Source organism: Ictidomys tridecemlineatus, chromosome 1 (genome assembly GCF_052094955.1).
Source record: "Ictidomys tridecemlineatus isolate mIctTri1 chromosome 1, mIctTri1.hap1, whole genome shotgun sequence".
In the NCBI taxonomy this organism is placed as follows: domain Eukaryota; kingdom Metazoa; phylum Chordata; class Mammalia; order Rodentia; family Sciuridae; genus Ictidomys; species Ictidomys tridecemlineatus.
This window is the reverse complement of record NC_135477.1, coordinates 215,403,918-215,428,469: the sequence shown is the minus strand read 5'-3', so window position 1 is coordinate 215,428,469 and position 24,552 is coordinate 215,403,918. Positions and strand designations below refer to the sequence as shown.

Here is a 24,552-nt window from a genome sequence, read left to right as displayed (position 1 = left end):
TAGGATTATAGGCGTGCACCACTGCACCTGGCAAGCATTTAAATTTATGATTTTGCAATCTGTACTGGCTCTTGGTTCTTATAACAGGTATACAGTTAATTGAAATCAATGTTTTATGCAGTAATTGTTTAAGAAAAATGAGAAGCCTACTAAGATAGTTTTTAATCAGTTAAATGATATAAAGTCGCAAAAGTTTCGAGGTCAGTGTGTTCTATGATAATTTATCAGGATTGTGTTCTGGTAGGGACTGACTTGGAAGAAAGTACTTCTTTCAGATATCTGTTTTCCAAATACTTTTGAGTAGGCATATGTATTTTATTTACCCTCAGGCATGTGGTCTGATGTATGAATTATAAAATTTTACTGTGAATTTTATAAAATAAGAAAATTTACCTTTTTGTTCTGAGAATAGATATTTATGGTTGTTTTTCTCTTTCCTTCTTGAGAGGTATATAAAGAGATGAGTAGGCTTTAGTGTATTTTTATCAAAATCTTTTCAAATTATGCATTGGAATTGTGATTGAAATTGAGGGGTGTTATTAAAGATTTTAATCAAGACTAGATATACAAGAGGACCTTATTTAAATTTACAGGCACATAAGCTAGATTTTTATGTTCATTTTCATTACTTGACTATATGTACATGAATCATCAGTGACTTTTTTCCCAGAGTATGTGTAAATTTTTCAAGTTGTATTTTAAAATGTTAAATCATTGATTTTTTTTTCACATTTATTTAAAAGCTTTCATACTTTAAGCAAAACCATTGGAGTTTAACAATGTTATGGGGTTTGTGACTCATGATAAACACGTTTGTAATTAAAGTTTTTCTTTTAGAACTCATTTAGTTTTGTTATGTATTACATATAGATTTTGAAATTTTTTATGAAGATCTTAATATTTTAAAAGTGTGAACAAAGAAAATTTTATAGAAGCATCTCAAGAGGAATATAAAAATGTTTACTTTTGGGAAAGACTTGTCACATGTATACTCAAGTATACCTCAACTTTCTGATTAGGGTAATTAGAAACAGAACAAAAAATTGAGTTTGTAATTCTAGGTATGTCAGAAACAGCTGCAGTCTTTTAAAAGCATCTTGAGTCTGAAAATAATTTTTTTTCATATTTGTTGTAATTTTCTAACGTGGTAATCTTTTAATAAAACACATACATTTGTTAGATATTAAGTATTCTGGTTTTTAAATACTTGCAATGAAATTTTATTAGTATTCTTGGCTGGTTTATTTTGGCTCTTGTCTCCTACATTTGCAACCAAATTATACTTTATATGCTAGACAAGGTTTATGCCAGCCTAATTGGTTGCTGGCATTTCTTAGCCTCACAGCTGCTGTGAATTCAACTGTGAACTAGGAAACATATAATAGGATCCTGTTTTCAGAGACCAAAAGGCAATTGTCAATGTGTAATATTTGTTTATGACAGCTCAATACATATATTAACTCTTATGGGAAATTAAACAGCAATGATATCAATTTTAAGTAATTTTAAAGATTAGAAAGTCTTGAAATATGGAATCTATGTATTTGTTATTTTTGTTTACTGGGACAGAGGTGGCTTGAATTTGAGTATTTTCTTTCAGAACAACAGTTTTTTTTTTATTTTAAAAAACTATTTGTCTTAATTGTTACTAACATATTTAAAAAGCTGAGTTCTGAAATTTTTTCTTTAATTTCACCATGACAAGAAGCTGAACCTTAAATAATAAAGATATTTTCAAAAAAATGAGTGAAAACTAAAATAACTTTGAAGTAAAGTCTGTGATTTTAAAGTATTTTATTATATATTTATAGTCTTTGATTTAGCAGATGATGTTTTTATAAATTATATGGACATTTAGCTGTGGGATGAAGCTTTGACCTTTTTTTTTTCCCTTTAGATTAAGTGGTTGAATTTAGAACTGGTGATTTTTTTCCTTCTGAGAATTATAGTGGTTTAATACATTTGAAAAGTCTTACTGTTTCTAAGCAGAAACCTGTGAGTTCCAGTTTTTAAGCAATACACAGGCATGTCCCATTGAGGTCAATAAACTGTTTTTAAAAATTAGAGTTTGTATGTAAAGATGCTGACAGGGTACCTGTTTGCCTTCATTTTTTTTTTCTTTTACGAATAATGTTAGAATTATTATTTTAGATTCTTGGGTTTAGAATTCTTAAGTTTTTAGTTGTATGGGTTTCTGATATATGCTTCAAGAATGGTTTATAGACTTTAAGAATGGTTTATAAACTTTAGGATATTTTAAGTATAAGAATTAAGGGGACTTTTTTAGATGGGAATTTTAGATTAGAAATAAAGTGCAGGTGTACCTTTAAACTTAAAGGTTGATGATAGGATTCTTAGAGTCTGGTTACATAGTGTGGCATTAGTTAATAAGAAAATAGCATATCTTGGGAAAAATAATGCATCTTGGGAAAATCTGAAAATGTAAATTAGTGATGCATTTTATTAATAATTCTATACCCATAATAATTGATAACTAAAGGTCACATCCTGGAAAAATGTAAATTGATGTTACATTTTTTCTATATGCCTAATGATGGTTAAGGAAGTGTCACGTCTTTGCAAGGTTTGGAAATTGTATAATCAATGACGTATTCTGAATCCATAATGATGAGAAAAATTACAATAAAAGATGACCCAGAGAAAGATGCATTAGAGCTCTCTCTGTAGATTGCTCCAATGGAACAACTCCTGTCTCATCCTTTTTGCCCACGCCACTCATCCTTCAGGACTTCCTGGACCCTGCTAGGGCAGGACTCTGGCACTTCCTCCCTTTCAGTGGGAGCCCAGAACGCCCTCACCTGGCTGCTGGCACGGTGGCGAAGGCCTGCTGTCTGTGAGGGGCGCTGGTCTTCGGGGTCCTGGGTCGGCAGCTCCTGCAACTCCTCAAACAGCTTAATGTTGAGCAGGAATGCAGTCTTGGCCTCTTTGATAACCCTCTGCCTGACCTCAGGGGTCATCTCCAGAGTGTTCATGAGTGAGTGGTAGAGCTGCTTGAACTTGGTGGCACTGGCGACCTTGGGGAAGGTGAAGAAGGCCAGGCCCTCTCTGGAGCTGGGCAGGTCCAGGGCCTTATGTGTGATCCTCTTGAGGACCTGGCCCCTGGACAAGTTGCCCAGATAGTGGGTATAGGCGTGGGCCACCAGCATCTCCGGCTCCCTGCGCTCTACCTGCTGGAGCCTACCTGACCCACGTAGCTGCTGTGTAGGGGACGGCCTGCTGCCAGCATGGCCTGTACCAGAAGGCCATGTCCTGCTCCAGTGTGGCCCTGTGGTGCAGTTCCTCGGGGAAGTAGAGGGGGGCGAAGACGGGGTTGTCCGTGTTGTGCTGATCTGCTCCTCCAGGGCCAAGTAGATGTGGTACAGGGACACCATCACCAGCTTGGAGCCCTTTCTGGTCACCTGGCCCTTCTGGAAGTTCCTCATGAACTCGGCATTCTCTGCCTGGGTGTGCACCTCCTTGGTGGCCTCCTTCAAGGCCTTGCACAGATCCCGGGGCAAGCTGTTGCTCTGCTGGCCCTCAATGGCAGGGGCTGGTGCTCAACGGCAGGGGCTGGTGCTCAATGGCAGGGGCTGGCAGCTGGCGCGGGTGGCTCTGGTATAGGCAGAGGACCAGGCAGCGGTAGTCTGCCTTTATTTTAAGTGGGGGAAAAATTGGAGTGTATTAGACATCAACCCAAACTATCTAGCCAATTTCAGAAATGTTGCTGATACTGTCTGTCACCTACATATAAGTAAAATGCTGTTATGTTTGCTCAGCTAGCAAAAAATAAGATCAAATTAGATGTATATACAGTAAAATCTTCCATTATATAATTGCCTGTTTTCCCATTTCAGTGTTTCCTGCAACATTTAAAAAAATATATTTTGGGATTCATTCAGCACTAGGCAAAACAAGGGGCTAAATAGGTATAAGAGATTGTGGAAATACATTTAGGATAAGCACACCATGTCAAAAAATAGTTTTCACTGAGTATGATTAAAGCATTGTCTTTAGTCTGTTGTCTGTTGCTATACCAGAATACCTAAGTTTGGGTAGCTTATACAGAAAAAAAGTTTATTTAGCTTATATTTCTGTTTCTGGATTCTAAAAGGCCCAGATTGGACAACTTCTGGTGAGGGTCTCATGCTACTTCAGAATGCATGATGGAAAATCAAGGGCAAGTAGATGCAGGAGAGCTGAGGAAAACTGAAGTATTGCTTCATAGCTACCTGTTGTAGTGGTAACTCCTGAGAGTGAGAACTAACTCTCCAAAAGATTACTCTCCAAAAACCTATTTATGAGGGTCCCACCTCCATGACCTGAGCACCTCCCATTAGGCCCCACTTCTGCATGCTCTGCTTTGAGGAATTAAGCCTCAACATGAGTTTCTTTGGGAACAAACCATATTCCCTTATAGCATTCAACCCTGGCCCCTCAAAATAATGGCCCTTCTCACATACAAACTATCACCATTCAGTTTCAGTGGTCCCAGAGTCACTTCTTTCAGCCCTGTATATGTAAAATCAAAACAAGTTATCTATTTCCAAACAGAATGATGGAACAGTCATAGGGTAAAAATTCTCATTACAACAGGGAGATATAGGCAAGAAGAAAGGAGTAACCTGCCCCAAGCAAGTCTAAAACCAGCAGGATAGACCTTAAAGATTGAAGCTTCACAATAATCTTTTACTCCATATGCTGTTTCCTGGACACACTGGAGCAGGGGTTGGGCCTCAGGGTCTCAGAAATCCTTATCTTCCTGGTTTTACTGGGTTCAACCCACATGGCTTCTCTCAGATTGGAATTGTGTACTGGTGCCTGCAGCTTTCCAGGTGTTGCATGCTGTTGGTTGCTCTACTGATCTGATGTCCTGGCAACTTTCCCATTCCCACAGCTCTAAGAGACTCTCTTTAGTAGCTCCTTCCCTGTGGGATGTCTCTAGCTGGATTCTCATGCCTTTTGATACATCCTTTGAAATCTAGGTGAATGCTTCCATCATAGTGCTTGCATTCTGCATATCTATAGAATTATTGTCATATAGATACCATCAAGGCTTGTGGCCTGTGTCCTCTAGAGTGGTGGCCCAAGTTGTACCTAGGGACACTTGAGCCATAGCTGAGATGCTGAGAGTAATGAGTCAGAAGCCCCTCTGAGAAATAAGCCTTGGCATATTTGTGCAATGAAATAGGCTGTAGCAGTGCAGAAGAGTTTACCATAAATACTACATATACAATAGAAATCTCAGAAAAATAGAAAAAAAAAAACAAGTCTTAAAGGATTGTTAATCAATTTATATACTATTTAGATATAGTTTAACTGTTTTAGATAAGTGGTAAAATTTAAATTAAAAAAAAAAGCCAGAATATGATTATCTCAAATATCGGGAGAAAAAGAAGAGAGGGAGATTCAGTTTAGGAGAAGGAAATGTGAGGTTTTTCGCTGGGTGTTGTGGCATGCATCTATAGTTACAGTTAACTCAGGAGACGGAGGCAGAGGATTGCTTTGAGTCCAAGGGTTCCAGGCTAGTCTGGGCAATATAACAAGATCCCATCTAAAAAGACCAGGGAAGTGCAGGGAGCAACAACATAGAACTATTGTTTCTTAATCTGACTGGTGTTTTCTTAATCTGACTGGTGTTGGAAGCACAGATGTTTGCTGTCTTGTATTTTTTAATGTGGAAGTGTATATGATATAATTCATAATAAAGTAAATTAGAAAGTAAAGATAGAATATAGGAATTTGCTCAAATGTTCCAGAGAAAGGGATAGTATTGGGAAGACCACACAGGAAAATTGTCCTAGATCCTAGGGAAAGATGTTTCCAATCCTGATTTATTTCTGAGTTTTATATCTGTAGTAGTCTTACTAACACTGGAACATGACTGCTATTAACAGTTGAGACTTTGTATATCTCATCTTACCTCTAGTACTATCATTGTCCCAGTCATCCTGACTCCATACTTTTTGTATGCTTATATGTTGTCACTACATCATGATATATTTTCCTTTAAAATATCTTTAAGTTTGTTTTTTACTATTTAATATTTTGCTAGTAGATGCTAGCATTTAACTTTTGAAAAAACAAATTATACATTTTTTAATTACAATTAAAAAGTACTTGTATCTCAATTGAAACCATCTATAAAACAATTAAAAACCTTTGGTCATATTGACAAATGTTTATTTTAATTTTTTTTTAGTTATAATTGGATACAATACCTTTATTTTTATGTGGTGCTGAGGATTGAACCCAGGCCCTTGCACATGCCACAACTGCAGCCCAAGAGAAACGTTTATAATGTTTATTTAAAAAAAATATTTTTAGTTGTAGGTGGACACAATATCTTCATTTTATTTATTTTCATGTGGTGCTGAGGATAGAACCCAGTGCCTCACATGTGCTAGGTTACAACCCATCCCAGTTGAGTTGTTTTTAAACATTTTTTTTTTTGGAGACCTTTAGTAAAAATTAAAGCCCCTTGTTACATGAATAGTACAGATATTTCTAGTTTTCTGATCACCTGTCTAAAAGCAAGACTTGGACCAGGGTTGTGGCTCAGTGGCAGAGCACTTGCCTAGCATGCGTGAGGCACTGGGTTTGATCCTCTACACCACATAAAAACAAATAAAGATATTAAGAAAAAAAAATTCAAAACTTAAAAAAAAAAAAGAAAAAAGAAAAGCAAGACTTAAGACTCCAGTTGGCTCCAGCCATTTTATTCATTTCTTCTTACTGGAGTTTTGTATTTATTTGTTCTTATGGATAAGTAAACTGGATGAGGCAACATATTTTTACTTCTTCCCTCTGCAGCCTACAGAGTTGAGTCTTAGCTGATAGATCAGATTCTTTTTGACTCTTTTAACTTGTGGTTTAACACTTTCTGGGCGTCTGCTTTGACAGTTGAAATGGTGGAGCACTTGCCTAGCTTGTGATGTCAATGAAACTGTGAATGCTTAGGTGCTTTCTCCTTGGTTTTCTTTATCCTCTTGTTTTTAATCATTCTGTGTTGTCTTTGGAGGTTAAAGTCTTTGGAATTGTGATCGATAGCCTTAACACATATTTTGCTCTAATAGTCTGCTTTTTTCCTCACAGTTTAATACACCAAATTTTTTCTTCTTATGAAGGTTGGAATACTGTGATAGATTCTCAACAGTGGGAAATTTATTATTGGACCTGCTTTTCAGAATGTGCACATTTTACTCCATTCTTAGTATTGTGGTAATTCTGTTGCCCATCTTCATACTTTTTTTCCTTCAACAACCACCACTCTAATCTCTCCATTTCCTGCTTTAGAGTAGTCCGGTATTCAAATACTTCTTTCTTGGGCTCAGGAACTTACTTTCTTTTTGTGATGAAACCATTATATTAAACCCTTTCACTTTTCCTAGTACTTACGTTGCAATAATCTTGTTTCCACTAATGTTCTCCACTATTCATATTGTGGAAATGGTGAATGTGGGGCTTGATACAGCAGTGGTAGCTCCTCCTAGATTATGATAGTGATGAGGTTTGCCCCAGCATGGCTTTTTAGGGCTCTCTGGATCTGCTTTTAATTTCCACTACCAGTTAAGCTCATTTTCTTTCTTACTCATGTCCTGTTGCAACTGTGTAGGTGCACTGCTTGGACATCTCTCAAAGTTCTAAAGAACTTCTTTAGTTCCAGAGAGAATAAGTAACTGATAGCATGCACTTATTAGTAGCTTTAGAATCCTTTATCTTTTGGGCTGAGGCCTGGGAAGCCTCTACCCAGCAACAGATCTTGGCATGCCAATTCAAGTCCAGTTCAGGTCTCATAGTGGGAAGTCTTTGCTGCAGGGCTCCCAAGATTTTGGTGGATCTACATCTAGGTCTGAGGCTTTTTCTACTCAGTCCCGCTTTATATTACCTTTACTTTCATGGGTTTGAGATCTGCATCATCGGCTGAAAGTCTTCCATGACCAATTTTTTTCTTCCTCTTTTTGTATTTGCTCAGTATCTCTTTCCCAGAGGATACAACTGACACATACCACTATTGGTTATTTACCTAATTTCTTTCTCCAAATCAAATTGTATTAAGGATTTTAAAATTTTTCTTTGTAAGCTTCTTCCTTTTGATTGCTCCCACCGTTTTTATAGTTTATCATTTCCCTCCACCCCTAATACTTTTGCTTCTTGTACTGTCTACTTATTTCAGTAAGTGGCACCATTTACTCACTTGCTTTTCACTTTTAAGTTCTTCCTCAAGGTGGTGTTCAAAGGGAGACTTAACTCTAGCAAGAGATGAATGAGGTCACAGCTTTTGAGGTGTCAGGTTATGTTGGGCTTTTCTATAGATCATTAAAAAGCCATTGGAAAAACGTCAGTTGTTTTACTCTGAGATGGGGAACTATTAGAAAGTTTTGAGCAAAGGAATAATATAATCTGGATAAATTTTTAGCCAGGAATGTTGGGTTGATGTGTGGAGAACAGATTGAAGGACAGAATATTTGGAAACAGGTAGACTAGTTGGGAGAAATCATAGTAGTACAAGAAAAAGACATAGGTATCTTGCACCAAGAAATGAGATTTCCTAATCATATTAGTAAACATTTTAAGATTAATAATCCTCAGCACTGAATATATAGAGGAATGGGTCTTACTGTTAAAATGTAAATGAAGGTGATTTGGAAATATTTAACTTAGTAAAGAAAGTTAAATTCCAATAGATTAGTTTTATATAATGCTAGGCAGATGTTCATATTAATAGGTCTCGGTGTGTGTGTGTGTATATACATACACACATACACATATATATAGTGTTATGTGTGTGTGGGTACACACCCACATATATATAATCATGAAAAGATAACCACTAAATTTTAGTTAAAAAGAAAAGCAGCACTAGTGACTAAATTGTGGTTACATCCTTAATATTTGAATTGTTACAAGATTATTTATTCTCTAGATTTTTATATGAACCCATATAGAAAAAGGTAGTGATTGACAGAAATTTCATACATTATACTTAATCAGATTTTTATGATGCCAACATTATCTTGAAAGATTGTTTAATACATCGTTAATATAATAAAATCATTTCTTATCTGTTTTGTTTTAGATATTTAAAGAGATATAAATTATTTTAAGGTAAATTCTAGAGGCCCTAAGGGTTTCATTACAAAATACATGAGAAAATTCCATGTGATCAGCATTTTATTAGGTAATATAGATGATACAGAAATATAGGAGTTTCTTTTCTTAACTAATAATCAAGTGGGATGGGTAAAATGAAATAATACATATATATGTGTGTATAAATGTGCATACATACATGAGAAACTTATTGATCTGATTCTAGGAATTTGTCTTAAGGAGATAATTGACAAATGTGCCATGACAGATATATTGTCATATTCATAGCAGTGTCTGTAATAGTAAAAAATTGCCTATAACCCAAGTGACTATCAGTGCATATTAAATAAATTGTGATAAATAGAATATTGTGTTATAATTTAAGATAATTATTTAGCTGTATAGTTATTAATAGGTAAGATGCACACAGTCTGTTAAGTTGGGGGAAAACAAGTTGAGTGCATTTATAATATCCTGTTTCAATATATGGAAAGGCTGGCCTAGGTAAAGTAAGGAGGAGGATAGATTTGGAGAGGCAACGTATAGAAGAGGACATTTTAGATAGCTATTTCCCAGCCTTTTTTTGACTTAGATTCTCTTTCTATATTTAAAAATAATTACAGTGACATTTCTTATACAGTGTTGGCATAGTATATGATGTGTTTTTTTAAGAAAACGTATCTTTATTAGTATAGTATTAAAAGTTGGTGCATTGTGTCCAAGTTACTTTTGACACATAGTAAGGAAACTTTCTAATGATTAAAACTGTTTAACAGAATGAAATTCTAAGCATTCAGTGTCACTATATAACTATTTAGCAGGAATACTGAAAATAAAGGTTTGTTCTCATTTAGTCTTGCTAGTTCCTGGATTTAGCAAGTAACAGATTGATTTTATGATCTTGTGGACAAAGCTTATCCCTAATCCTAAGAGTTTATGAAACTCCTTTATAAGAAAGATAGCATCCTGTGTGTGGTTGTGTGTGTGTGTGTGTGTGTGTGTGTGTGTATGTAAAATTGCACATTATAATTTGACAACATTTAGGAATGCCATCATTCATTGCTTTAAAAATGTATGTTTTATTCCTACTTAGGCCGAATACACCAAGCAATGGTAACATCTTTAAATGAAGATAATGAAAGTGTAACTGTTGAATGGATAGAAAATGGTGACACAAAAGGCAAAGAGGTATGATCACTGGGTTAAATTTTATTTCTTGTCCTGCTGTCAAGATTCTTAATGTAGGGCTGGGGTGGCAGAGAGCTTGCTTAGCATGTATGAGGCACTGAGTTTGATCCTTAGCACTGCATTAAAAAAAATAAACAAAATAAAGGCATGCTGTCCATCTACAATTACCAAAGAGAAAGATTCTTAATATAGCAAGACATTGTAGCACATGCCTATAATCCCCAAAACTCTGGAAGCTGAGGCAGGAGGAGGATCATAAGGACTGGGATGTATGTAGCTCAGTGGCAAACTGCCACTGGGTTCAACTCCCAATACCACACACACAAAAAAAAAATTCGGAGTATAAAAACAGAAAAGTATATTATTTTTATATGATACATGTATTTTTATCATTTCTTAAAAACTTTGGCATGATTAAAATTTTTCACTCAAAGAAAACGTAGGCTTTCCTTACATATCTTATTATGATTACACATGTCCTGTTAATTATTAGATGGAAGTGTATTATTTTAACCCAGCTCACAAAATTTGAAAGTTGCTAGAAGCTAATTTTGTGGTTCTGTTTGTCACCGTGCTACTAGCAATTCATATAATCAAGAGCATATATGCAGCAGGTGTGGTGGTGCACACCTGTAATCCCAGACACTTGAGAGGCTGAGGCAGGAGAATTACAAGTTGGAGGCCAGCCTTAGCAACTTAGTGAGACCTTATCTCAAAAATAGTAAGGGCTGGGGATGTGGCAAGTATAAGATCATATGCATGGTGGTGTTAAAAAATTACACATAACCTAAGTGGCCATCAGTACATATTAAATAAATTATGAAAATATAATAGAATATTTAAATAAAAATAGAGTATGCTTTTTGAGATTTTTAAAAACAATTTTGTTTGCAAGGTACTGCTGCTCATTAGGTTGAAATCATTTATTTACTGTGTATAAATTCATTTGAAAAAAAGTTTAATTGTCAAAATACCTTCTCAAAATGTACATGTGTGTGTTTTAAACAGATTGATCTGGAGAGCATCTTTTCACTTAACCCTGACCTTGTACCTGATGAAGAAATTGAACCCAGTCCAGAAATACCTCCACCTTCAACATCTTCAGCCAAAGTAAACAAAATTGTGAAGGTTAGTGATGAAAATTTATAACAGGGAATAATATATGTATTTGTGCATGTCTTCAGGTTTAAAATTGGAAGGCTGTGTATATTTTAAAAGTATTGATTGACTTTTTTAAAAAAAAGTTCTTTCCATCCACATTGATGGAAAACACACACTTTCATGGATTGAATTTGTCTAATTTGAAATTATGATAATCATTAGATAAGATCAAAGGAATTCCTTGCCTAATTAGGATTTTTTCTGAGACTTATAGCTTCAAAAAACATCGAAGTTAGAACCATTTGTAAATAAAAATAACTTTATTATGAATAATGAATACCTACCCTAATAGTCTTATGAAGTTATAATTCTGCTATTTATGTTTATTAAAGAAAGATGAGAAATGATAGGAACTGTTTAAACTACTTGTGTATCATCTATGAAGATAAACTTTAAAACCATGGTATATTCTTCCTAGCATTTATCTTTTTATAAAAGCTAAAAGTACATTACTTTTAGTGTTTCAAAAAATAATTCTTCTTCCATTCTCTCAACCCATTACCATTAACACTTGGTATGAAAATTCAGCATCTTAAAAATCACTTAGTCCTGTAAATGTTACTGAATCTGCAATTCTTTGCACTTAATTTTTAAAAAGCATTCATTGACACTTCCCCTTCCCCCCATATTGTGCAGGTACTGTGCTGGACAGAATACAAAGATGAATGTGACGTGGCTTTCAGCCTATAGGAACTCAATATTTTAGAGGGAGGATATACATAAATATCTAAATATATTATGATAGAGACAATAATGGAAACAAAGCGTTCTGTTTTGTAAACTCTGCATATAAACATGTCATATTTTTCAGTTCATATAACTTAAGCATATTGAAAGTTGCTGTTTAGAGGTCAGTAGTTTTCACTTGTAAGTGGACTGTTTTTCATATTTAGCTTCAAAATCTTGAAGGATCTTCAGGTTTATCTTTCTTGCTATATCATTAGGAACGTTTGTTTACCATTAGAGTCATCTGGATTTTTTTTTTTTTGGTGGTGCTGGGGATTTGAACTCATGGCCTTGTGCATACAAGGCAAGCACTCTACCAACTTAGTTCTATCCCCAACCCCTCACCTGGATAATTGTTAAAGATACTGTCTGGGCCTCACTCCCAGAGATTCAGTGTTATTTAAAAGGAGGTCTTAACTAGCATTATTGCCCTTCAGATAGTATCCATCTCATCTGAATATGCAGCCAGGACTGAGTACAGCTGTATTATTTGATACTTTTGAAATGAATTAAATGAGGTCTGTAGTAAATAAATAATAGAATCAAAAGTTTGTTGCCCTAATCTATGCAGTATCCAAGTCTTCAAATCTCCTAAGAAAACCTTTTTATGATAAACAACAAAACATATTTCATAGTATTTCAGTATTTAATTTTAACAAAGGGTGCTAAGTGTCTAGAACTAGTATTTTATTAATTATCCTGATAACCAAAATTAAACTTACTGATTCCCAAATCCAAAATGCTCAGATATCCGAGACTTTATGAGAAACAACATGATGTTACAAGTGGAAAATTTTATTCCTGACCTTGGGTGATGAGTCACAGTCAACATGCAGTTGCACCAAAAACATAGTATAAACTAACATCTATGTCTATTGTATATACAGTGTATATGAAATACACATGAATTTGGTGTTTAGAATTGGTCACCAAGGTATCTCTTCATGTATAAGTAGATATTCCAAAACATGAAGAAATCTGAAACACTTCTGTCTCAATTATTTAGGAGGGTTGGGGCTATAGTTCAGTGGTAGAGTGCTTGCCTTGCATGCATGAGGCACTGGGTTTGATCCTCAGCACCACATAAATAAATAAAATAAAGGTACTGTGTCCATCTACAACTAAAAAAATAAAAAGTATTTAGGAAAAGAGAGACTCAATCTCCATGAAGTTTTGGCAGGATAACATTATAACAATGTTACTTAACCTCTCTTTACTTCAGTTTCCCTGTCTGTAAAATGGGAAGAGCAATAATAGTGACTTCATAGGGTTGTATAAAATCAAATGAATTAATACATATATAAAGTCCTAAGAGCAGTGCCTTGGTCATGTTAATTCCCTAATAATTTGGGGGGTGATGGTGGAGGGGAATATTCTGTACGCAAGAACTTGAATATTGATAATCATAGGAATTCATTTTAGTTTTTCTCCATTTAGTTTAACATTACTGTTTGTCTGCATACTTTGATCCATTCAAGAAGCTGAGATCATGATCTGTATCTGAGAAGTGAAGAGAAAAAAATACAATGAACATCTTTTTTTTCCCCTATAGAATCGAAGAACTGTGGCATCTATTAAGAATGACCCTCCTCCAAGAGATAATAGAGGTAAAGTAAAACTTTGTCTCTTAATCTTACCCATTGACCATTCAGTAAGGATTTGACAAGGTAAATAAAAAATAAATATTACCTTGATATTGTTTACTTAAAGTTTATATCCCCCTGCTTCTCCCCTGCCTTCTGTTTTCTTGGTGCTGGGATCGAATCCAGGGTCTCACACATACTAGGCAAACACTCTACCACAGAGCTCCATTCTCAGGCCATATGTGTCTTAATTTTTTAAATTTTTAAATTTTTCCTGATTTTCTTACATAACAATGTCAATAATATTTTTAAAAAAGATTTAAAATATGTAATGAATATAAACCCCATGAAATGTGTAATTTTTTTAGTCAGCTCAGTAAATTTGAAAATTTGGGCTAGTAGAGTGCTTGCTTAGCATGTGGGAGACACTGGTTTGGTTCTCAGCACTGCGTATGAATAAATAAATAAAAAGTCCATCAACGACTTAAAAACATTTAAAAATAGTAATAATTTTGCAAATTTGAGAAAGAAGGAATGGGGAAGGAAGGAGTCAGCTGATTGTGATGATTGAAATGTTTACCTTAGGGTCTGGGGATGTGGCTCAAGCCTGGCGTGCGTGTGGTCCGGGTTCGATCCTCAGCACCACTTACAAACAAGGATGTTGTGTCTGCTGAAAACTGGGAAATAAATATTAAAAAATTCTCTCTCTCTAAAAAAAAAAAGTTTACCTTAGGGCTGGGCCTGTAGCTCAGTGGCAGAGCACATGCCTAGCACCTGTGAGGCACTGGGTTCGATCCTTAGCACCACATAAAAAATAAATTTTAATCTATTTTTTTTTTTAATATTTATTTTTTAGTTCTCGGCAGACACACATCTTTGTTGGTATGTGGTGCTGAGGATCGAACCTGGGCCGCACGCATGCCAGGCGAGCGCGCTACCACTTGAGCCACATCCCCAGCCCCTTAATCTATTTTTAAATAAATTAAATAATAAATAAAAATTTAAAAATAAAGACATGCTGTCCGTCTAAAACTACAAAAAAGGTTTTAAAAAAAGGTTGGTTAATTTCCTGGCCAGGAAGCTTCCAAAAAGTATGATGGGAGTTAGCAGAAGAAAAATCTGAACAGGCATAAATTGTAGTTAAATTCCAGTCTTTCATATGCTTTCAGCCAGGAAATGTAAAGCATAATTAATTTATTTTCTACTGTTCAGCAGTTTAAATTTAGTATTTCTGATTGTCCCTGTATATGGGGCAGGATGGGCCAGAGTTATCAGAAGAGAGGTAGGAGGGGAAAGTCATTCTTTTAAACATTGTCCTTTGAGTCTTGTGAAAGTTTATATTTCTTTCTTTCTTTTTTTTTTTTGGTAATATTGTACTTTATTAATTTATCAGTATTGTAGGTGTTAGGTTGCCTTTTTTTAAATATATATATTTTTTAGTTGTAACTGAACAAAATATCTCTATTTTATTTGGATGCTGAGGATCCAATTCAGGGCCTCTCAACATGGGAGGCGAGCGCTCTACCACTGAGCCAAAACCCCAGCCTTATATTTCTTTGTAGTGTGCTATTTATATTTAATTTCATGTTTCTTTTTCCAATTTAATAACTAGATCTAGAGTGGGGGAAATTCTCTTAAGATTTATGTATTTAAGGAACAAAGAATGGGATTTGTAATATAAAGAGGTCTAGAAGGACTTAAGTTTTGCTTTCTTTGTATCTAAGTAAGATCAATTTTTCAAAACAAAGCTTTTAAAATTTATATTTTGTACACATTTAAGAGAAGTTCCTTTGTGGTCTGAAATCTTGACATGGAGGGGTTCTCACATAATTTTAAAACTACTATTAAAAAATCAAATTTGCCTTTATTTTTTATGCAGATTTTACAGATTGAGTTTTATAACTAAAACTACATTGATGGAAGCTTCTCTGCACATATTAATTTGAATTTTTTAAAAGCAGTGTCAGTTTATTGAACATAATTCATTATTTTATATTGCTTATACAGAAATAGAAAACTTCAGTAATTTGCTAAATGCAACATTTAAGAATCAGGGATTTTTTGTTTGTTTTTGGTTTTATTTGTGTCTGTTTTACCAAAGTTAGCTTTTACTGATTTTTGATCTGAATTTAAAATTTCTTTGACTTACAGTGGTTGGTTCTGCACGTGCACGGCCTAGTCAACTTCCTGAACAGTCTTCCTCTGCACAACAGAATGGTAGTGTTTCAGATATATCTCCAGTTCAAGCTGCAAAAAAGGAATTTGGACCTCCTTGTATGTAAATCAGTATCAAGGATTCAGTCATTTTTGGCATACATGTTTTCTCTCTTGGTCATTCTTATAAGTTCCCAAATGGTAAAGTCTACCTCTGAGTTTTATTGCAGATTTCATTTTACTACTCTAGAATATTTTTTATTTTTGCCACTTTAAGTCTGTTAATGGCATTTTTAAATGTATATTTTAGAGAAAAAATTTTGTGTGACATAAATTTCTTCAGTTACTTTGAATTTAAAATTCTGGTCAATAATAATTTGTCAAGGCATTATAGGAAAAAGTATTAGGCTTCTTAGTACTTTCATTTGAAAGATCTGTGATTTTTAAACCAAGAGATGACATGTATCAATATGTTTGAGTCATTTTTCTTGATTCTGTTTTGTATATTGTCCTGTTCCTAGCTTTGTTAAAGCAGCTCATAAGAAAAGTTCACATAGGTGTAATTGGCATTGCATGCCTTGTCATATGTATTTATTTTTTTTTGTATATGTGATGAAATTATTCATAATTTTCTGTAAGTACAGTATTCTAAAAAGAAAACTATATTTCTGCAGCTCACCTTTTTCTTTCAGCACGTAGAAAATCTAATTGTGTGAAAGAAGTGGAAAAACTACAAGAAAAACGAGAAAAAAGGAGATTGCAACAGCAAGAACTCAGAGAAAAAAGAGCTCAGGTTTGTAACAGAAATATATTTTGTTTCCAACCAAAGATTAAACTATATCAGTGAATATGATTAACTTGTGAAAAATAATAGAGCTATTCATTTTAAGTATTTAGAAAATTCCTTAAATTGATATTGAGGAATGAAATAAGCTTTTGTGATAACAAATTGCCATAGCAGATTTTTATTGCATGTACTTTTTACATGGTTTAGTGAGTATGTGTTGGCTTCAAAGTTTGTTCTTTTTCAATAATACACTATTATGTTACAGAATTCTAATGTGTATGTTATGTTTATGACTAATTGTCTTTTAATTTTAAAAAGATCTAAAACTACATTTGGAAAAACAACCCAGGAACGTACATGATTGTACTATAAATTTCCATTATTGGTTTTCCATGATTAAGTTCTATGTGGCATAGTGAAATGGGGTAAATTTTGTGTTTCAGTTTATACTAAATATTAAGAATGAATCTCTACCTTGTGTTCTTTTCTTCCTTCAAATGATAGTAAAACTTTTTAATAGCAATGGTCTTTTATCCCTTTATAAGGTCTTTGTGTTAGAAATTTTGTTGTTAAACCTATAACTCCTCTGTTATGCTTTTTAAAATATCTATTATGGTCTAAGAACTTGTTTCCTATAGTAAGACATCAGGTTGTTTATTTAGTAGTATTTTCAAATGGTATTAGGTTGCCAATTCATGTGAAATTGTGGACCCAGTGTAATATTCAACCTGAATAAATCAGCTTACACCTGAAAGTTACCTGAGAATGTCTAGTTGGATTTTGAAATAAATAATACACAAAACAGATATTTACTGATACTTAGCATAGATGCCACCAAGTGTTTTCTGTGTATACTTCATAATACTTACATATATATCTCTCTGTTTGCTTTATTTTTAACATCACATTCTGTTTTTGAGTTCATATAGTTGGTATTATTTCCTGTCAGGTCAAATGAAAGTGAGTTTCAATAATAGTTCTGAAATTTACATTCAAAGCAATTCTGAATATGATGTATGAAAAAAAATCTTACTTAGAATATTCAGTCATTTATTTCATGGTTTGGCATGCTATTTGTAACAATCTGAAGTTTTGCAATTTTGAAGCAAATAGGTAAACTGCAATTAGCATTTGATGATTTAAAGTTAAAACATTTTTAAAAAAATTATCTTGGCTTTTGATTCTTTTTTAAGTTCTATGTCATTGCTTTTTATCTATTTTATAATATGTTAGAGTTTTTTAAAAATTACTTTTAGAGAGTCAATAAATATAGGACATGAATCTAAATGAATTCACATTCCACTTTGCTGAAACACTAGATGAATCACACAGAAGAATTTGAATTGCTTAGAAGAAGAATTTGAATTTAAGAATGAATTTTCCTAATATTTCAACTTTAGAGTTTTGTCATTGTTTTTAATGAGTGCTATTTCTCTTCTCCAATTTCTAGGATTAAGTATATAACAGATGATTTTTGGTATATAGTTAAAGGTGGTTTTAAGAATGATTCTTTGGAGTTAAAAGGATACATGTTTACTAATGGAATTGTATTTGCTATCAAAGTGATCTGAACATAATAAACATGAACTCTGAACTATCATAGACCACATTTTCAGTTCAGGTTGGGTCTTAGTTATGACAAATGATACTTAATTGAATTTTCAAACCATGTAATATAAATGTAACAAATATAGCATTATTATAATTATAATAAATGGCAAATGCTTTGTCTTCTAATAGGATGTTGATGCTACAAATCCAAATTATGAAATTATGTGTATGATCAGAGACTTTAGAGGAAGTTTGGATTATAGACCACTAACAACAGCAGATCCTGTAAGATTCTTTGTTTTAAACTATTGCTGAGGGAGTGTTTATGCTATCACTAAAAAACGTGTTTTGATACTTACTAAATTCCTATTGTATTTAGCTAAATGTTTTTTCCTTTTGGGGGCTCATTTCCCATATTTTAAGAGGAAAATCAAGAAATCATCTACTTTTCTGTACATCTTCCATAGTTTTAAATCCTAGAGGTGCTGCCCATAGAGATGACCCTTTTCAAAGAAAAGCATGCCTTTGGAAGGGCAGAACAATAGCTAAGATAATGACATAAGAACCAGTTTCCTTCTAATCATCTCGTAATTTGGTTTCAGTTATAAGCTTATTTTGTCTTTGACTTGGACTGTAGATTTCACTATCATTCCATTTTTATTATTATTTAATTTGTTATTTGAAAATAAATATTATTCTGGCTTTTAACAGTAAATGATGGTTGTTGAGGAGTTGCAGTGGACCAAAACTCCAGTGCTGAAAATTTTTCTGTAGTCTTACTGCTTGTTTCCTGTTGAGGAGTGATAATTTGTTGCACAGAAAATAATTTTATGTGTAACATGAAAAATAATCCATCTGACCTAGCATATATAGAATGTGTTAGGTTTATGTATTATATAAGATTTCATAAAATTGTCACAACATTTGTATCCCATATATTTCAGTCCTTGCTAGTCCTCCATGTCTTTTACCTCCTGCATCTTGAGCTCATGTTTCACAAGAAATTGACCAACTTTCTGAAATGGGCTGATGGTAGTAAATGGCTTTCAATCCCTGCTTCATCTTATGAGAACATAAGTTTTATGAAAATAAAATTTGTGCAAAATAGTTGTCATATTTATGAAATTATTCAAATTTTGCTTGGTAATCTTTTGAGAATCCATTTTTTTTCTATAGTGATCTTTGCGAACAACTTTCCTTATCATCCTGGAAATATGCTAGTTGATAGAATAAAATTTTTACTTTAGTTGTATACAATTTATCTTGAAGTGAATAAGGCACCTTCTTGACATAAACTTAACGCTAAGAACATTAGAACCCTCTACAAATTTTTTTACGTAGGGCTGGGGTTGTAGCTCACTTGTCTTGCACATGTGAGGCCCTAGGTTCAATTCTCAGTACCACATAAAAATAAATACATAAAATAAAGGTATTCATGTACAACTAAAAAAACCTTACTAAAAAAATAAAAAATGAAAGGTCAAGGAATGTAACTCAGGGTAGAGTATCCCTGGGTTCAATCCCCAGTACCCCCCTCAAATATTTTTAAAAAAAAAAATTTTTTAACTTATAGTAATGGTTTACCAAAAAGAAAATGAGCAAGTTTCCATTACACTTAGAACTTTAGAAATAATTGTGCCTGATAAGTATTAAAATTTAAATTTAAGCAAAGCTAATTTATTTTTTGAACTTACTTATGCTGCTTACGTATTTATAAAACTGATGGAGAAGATTACATTGACTTTCTGGCATTTTATATACCACTGATAATCACTTAAATAAGACTTTTTATTCCTAGATTGATGAACATAGAATATGTGTTTGTGTAAGAAAACGACCACTCAATAAAAAAGGTATGGTGCTTAATGAACCCTATAAAGTTGAATTTGCCTTATTTGCAATGTATCTTAATAATAGTACAAATCAAATTGGTTTGAAAAAGTTCAATGTAAATAATTTCATTTGTATGTTAACTATTATGCAGATTTCTATGACTACACCTGTTGGTCTGTCACTTCTATAAATCATTGCCAGCTGGGCCAGGCATGGTGGTGATGGTGCACACTTAAAATCTATGTGAAACAGGAGGCTAAGACAGTAGGATCACAAGTTCAAGACCAGTGTCAGCAATTTAGTGAGGCCCTAAGCAACTTAATAAAACCCTGTCTCAAAAATAAAATAATAAAGAAAACCTGAGGATTGAGCCTCTGGGTTCAATCCCAGATACTGCCCCCCCCCAAAAAAAAAGCCATTTCTGATTCTTGGTTTACAGAAATCTTGTTTTAAACTGTTGTTGAAATAGTCTTGACTTATTTGAGTTACTGAATTTTTTTAGGGGGTATTTTCTAAATTTTTACAGTTTTTACTACTTTTATCTAAATTCTTACTACTTAAGCTGGTTGAGGAAGTTTGAGTGAGGAGGATCACAAGTTTGTGGTCAAGCCTGGGAAACATGGTGAGACTCTGTCTGAAATACAATAAAAAGGGTTGGGAATATAACTCAGTGGTAGACTACCCCCTGTATTCAATCCCCCCAGTACTACCCCTTTCCCATCCCCACCCCCCCAAAATCTTGCTACTTAGGTACCTTAATTTAAATGCTATGAGAATTAATGGGCAATGATTTTCACTTATTTTTTTAGAAACTCAAATGAAAGATCTTGATGTAATCACAATCCCCAGTAAAGATGTTGTGATGGTACATGAACCTAAACAAAAAGTAGATTTAACAAGGTACCTAGAAAACCAAACATTTCGTTTTGATTATGCCTTTGATGACTCAGCTCCTAATGAAATGGTTTACAGGTAGGTGAATTTGTTTTAAATCAGAATCTTGTTCCTATACCGTGCGTGTGTTCACTACTTCCCTGAAACTTAAATTGCATTGGATGTAGCTCTATAGGGCTGTAATGTGCTTTTTCATTCTGAGTGTAAATAAAGACAATGTAAAAAACTCTGTAATATTGGGGTTGGGGTTGTGGTTGTGGCTCAGTGGTAGAGTGCTCGCTTAGCATGCGCGAGGCACTGAGTTCAATATTCAGCACCATATAAATGTAAAATAAAGATGTTGTGTCCACTTAAAACTAAACAGTAAATATTAAAAAATTCTCCCAAATTCTGAGAGTACTAATGCTTGTTCTCTTTAATGCTTCCCCCAAATATACTTTTCTTTGCCAATTGCTTATTACACACCCCCCCACACCCCACCCCCAACCCCATACATGGAGAAGAAATTTCTGGAAAGCATTGTTATAATCTTTAAGTAATGGAATGTAGTATGAAGAGAACTTTACATTTTAATCGCTGCACTAGGAATAAATTTGAAATACCTGTTGTTATACATTAATCATCATTTGTTTAAAAGTATTTAGCATTTACTGCCACTTAAGTTAAAAACATTCTATATCTACTATTTAACGATTGCTTAATATTTTCATCTTTAAGCTTGTGGGTAGTTTTTTTGGGGTATATGGTTTTAATATGCGTTTATTACGTTTATGTATTCAGCTTATAGACAATTCAAAGTTATATACATGAATATCCCACATTCTTGTCAAATGTAGATCGTTTTCAGTTTGCAAAGTTTCATTTCTAGAAACTAACATTAGTTTTAGCAGCATTGTTATTTTATTCTATGTAAAACTGCTTTGCAGTTGCTTGAACGTACCATGTTTTTTTTTGTCCTTTATTTTATACAGATGCTTAGAAAGCAGAAGAATTAACAAGAGTCTTAAAAATTGAAAGTATTACTACATATGAAATATAGTTAAGACCAACTTCATTGATCTTAAGCCAGTAAACTGGGAGTTCATTTGTAAAATGAACAAAATTAAAGAACATATTAATGCTAGATATATTGGGAAGAATATATTTAAATAGAGAATTATAATAGCAATTTTTTTTTAGCTTTCTGCAAATACAATTCTATCCTCATTTACTTTCCTACCCCTGCCTCATAAAATTTAAGCCTGTTGGACTTTTAAAAATTTATTTATTTATTTTAGTTGTAGATAGACACATACCTTTATTTTTATTTTTATGTGATGCTGCAGATCAAACCTGGTGCCTCTCATGTGCTAAGCAAGTGTTCTACCACTGAGCCACAACCCCAACCCAAGCAGTTTGACTTTTATAATAGTTTTTAAGTAATTATTATAAACATGTTTCTGTATATGATAGATTTAATAAACAGTTTGTATTTGACATTGCATTTTACACTTCTTAACATTACCAGTATTTATCCTCTCTCTTTCATATTTTTATGGATTGAGAAATTATACATATACATACATATTTTATAAATATATGTATGTGTATATATATATGTGTGTGTGTGTGTATATATATATATATACACACATATATATACACACATAATTTTTTAAAAATTTTGATCTGATCACTCTTCAGGTTTATTTCTAGTTCTTTTTGACCAGAGGTTTTTCCTTTTCTTTTTGTTTTGTACCTTTTCCAATTTGGCCTTGAAAATTTTAAGCAGAGCTATCCAAAGTGTTCCATTTGTAGATTTATTTTCTAACATACATTTTATGTTCAGTGAGGAATTATTTATCCTTCACCATTATATTGTTTTATTTTATATTTATGTTATTTAATTTTTGTGGTGGTAAGGTTCAAACACAGAACCTCACACATGCTAGGTAATGCTTTTAACTGAGTTACATCCCCAGTTACCCCTTTTTATTTTAACAGTGGATTTTACCAATATGTTTGAGAAGCAGTCTAAGCCATATATTTTGGTATTCTTGTCCTGAATCAAAACTATCAGCTCAGAACTCAGTGTCCTATAAGTAAGTTTTCTTTTTAAAATATATATATTTTTTAGTTGTAAATGGACATAATACCTTTATTTAGTATTTTTTTATGTGGAGCTGGGGATCAAACCCAGTACCTCACACATGCCAGGCAAGTGGTCTACCACTGAGCCACAACCCCAGCCCCTGTAAGTTTTTTTTATATTTTTTCCCCAAGTATAAATTATTTGCCCAGAGTCAAGGTAATAATTGTTTTTCTACTTACTTAGAAGGTCTAAAAATAATGTTTATACAGTTTTTCCCCCCATTGACCCTTCTCTGTTGAGATTACCACTCTTATTCTGTTTTAAAATTGTAATTGATTATTTTTATTTTTATTATATGTGTCTTATTATTCCCACCAATGTTTATTATGAAATTACACCTTAAAAACTTTTAAGCTAGGTGCAGTGGCACATATCTGTAATCCCAGTGGCTCAGGAAGCTGAGGCAAAAGGATTATAAATTCAAAGCCAGCCTCAACAAATTAGTGAGACCCTAAGCACCTTAGTTAACTCTGTCTTTAAATAAAATACAGAAAAGGGCTAGGAATATGGCTCAGTGGTTGAGTGCCTCTGAGTTCAATCCTTGGTACAAAAAAAAAAAAAAAAAATTGAGAAATTCTTAACATGGTTCTTTAAATTTTTTAATAGAGATTTTAAAAAAATCTTGCCATAAACTTTGTTATTTGATATTACTTTTATGTATTTGCTTAAGTATTTGTCACATATTCTGACTGATGCATTTTATTTTTAAGGTTTACTGCTAGACCACTAGTAGAAACTATATTTGAAAGGGGAATGGCTACATGCTTTGCTTATGGGCAGACTGGAAGTGGAAAAACTCATGTAAGTAATTCATTAAAATTTTATCGCAGCATGATACTATAGTTTCTTTTCCTTATAACTTAATTCTATAATCAAATTCTTAAGATATATTCCTGAATAATGTCTATTATTATTTATTTTCTTTTCAAAATAAAGACTATGGGTGGTGACTTTTCAGGAAAGAACCAAGATTGTTCTAAAGGAATTTATGCATTAGCAGGTAAGTGTCCTTTTCATATGTAATTTGTAACATTCTCCTTGGATATTATTCAAGTGGCTTTGAAAGAAAGTTTTAAAATAGCAACTTTAATACTATGCTTAATGGACATTATGCCAGTGGGTTGTCAGATCGAAAAGATCTATAAGATTAAACTTTTGGTGACAAAAATACCGATTACATTTTTGTTGGTATAATCTGGCACATTGTAGGAGATTAGTGTAAATTGTTGAATGGCTGCATTATAAAAAGCTTCTATTTGGTATGGTTATAAGAATGACCTTATTTTGACAACCTATATATAATTTTAGGTAATTTATAATAATAAGTAGTAGCATTGCCTTATAGAATGTGAAGGAGAGTCACTTCTGTTAAAAGTACTTTTTTGTCACATTAATATTTGCTTTAATTTTCGTTTTTAGTATTGATGCTATTATCATCCTAGGTAAAGATTATC

General features: G+C 33.3%; 1 protein-coding gene, 1 long non-coding RNA gene and 1 pseudogene across 8 annotated transcripts in view; 1 reads left to right on the top strand and 2 right to left on the bottom strand.

Annotated features, from left to right (window-relative positions):
* The window catches only part of Kif2a (kinesin family member 2A), a 60,113-nt gene that overhangs the window by 17,225 nt on the left and 18,336 nt on the right, over positions 1 to 24,552 (top strand). For 2 of the 7 annotated variants that reach the window (XM_078016018.1, XM_078016026.1), the window contains exons 2-11: positions 10,184 to 10,278; positions 11,287 to 11,406; positions 13,718 to 13,772; positions 15,900 to 15,965; positions 16,595 to 16,695; positions 18,430 to 18,525; positions 20,039 to 20,093; positions 20,883 to 21,045; positions 23,809 to 23,899; positions 24,035 to 24,098. In XM_078016018.1, the coding sequence (XP_077872144.1) occupies positions 10,184 to 10,278; positions 11,287 to 11,406; positions 13,718 to 13,772; positions 15,900 to 15,965; positions 16,595 to 16,695; positions 18,430 to 18,525; positions 20,039 to 20,093; positions 20,883 to 21,045; positions 23,809 to 23,899; positions 24,035 to 24,098 (906 nt within the window). Of the gene's footprint in view, positions 1 to 10,183; positions 10,279 to 11,286; positions 11,407 to 13,717; positions 13,773 to 15,899; positions 16,023 to 16,576; positions 16,696 to 18,429; positions 18,526 to 20,038; positions 20,094 to 20,882; positions 21,046 to 23,808; positions 23,900 to 24,034; positions 24,099 to 24,552 lie in introns of all 7 variants that reach the window. The other 5 variants (XM_078016008.1, XM_078016022.1, XM_078016002.1 and 2 more) reach the window with 3 other exon arrangements.
* LOC101976225 (heme oxygenase 1 pseudogene) lies at positions 2,442 to 5,947 on the bottom strand (annotated as a pseudogene).
* LOC144365160 (uncharacterized) lies at positions 11,681 to 14,425 on the bottom strand. Its single transcript, XR_013423400.1, has 2 exons — positions 14,329 to 14,425; positions 11,681 to 13,665 (listed from the first exon to the last, which is right to left on the bottom strand). It is a non-coding gene; the product is annotated as an uncharacterized LOC144365160 (long non-coding RNA).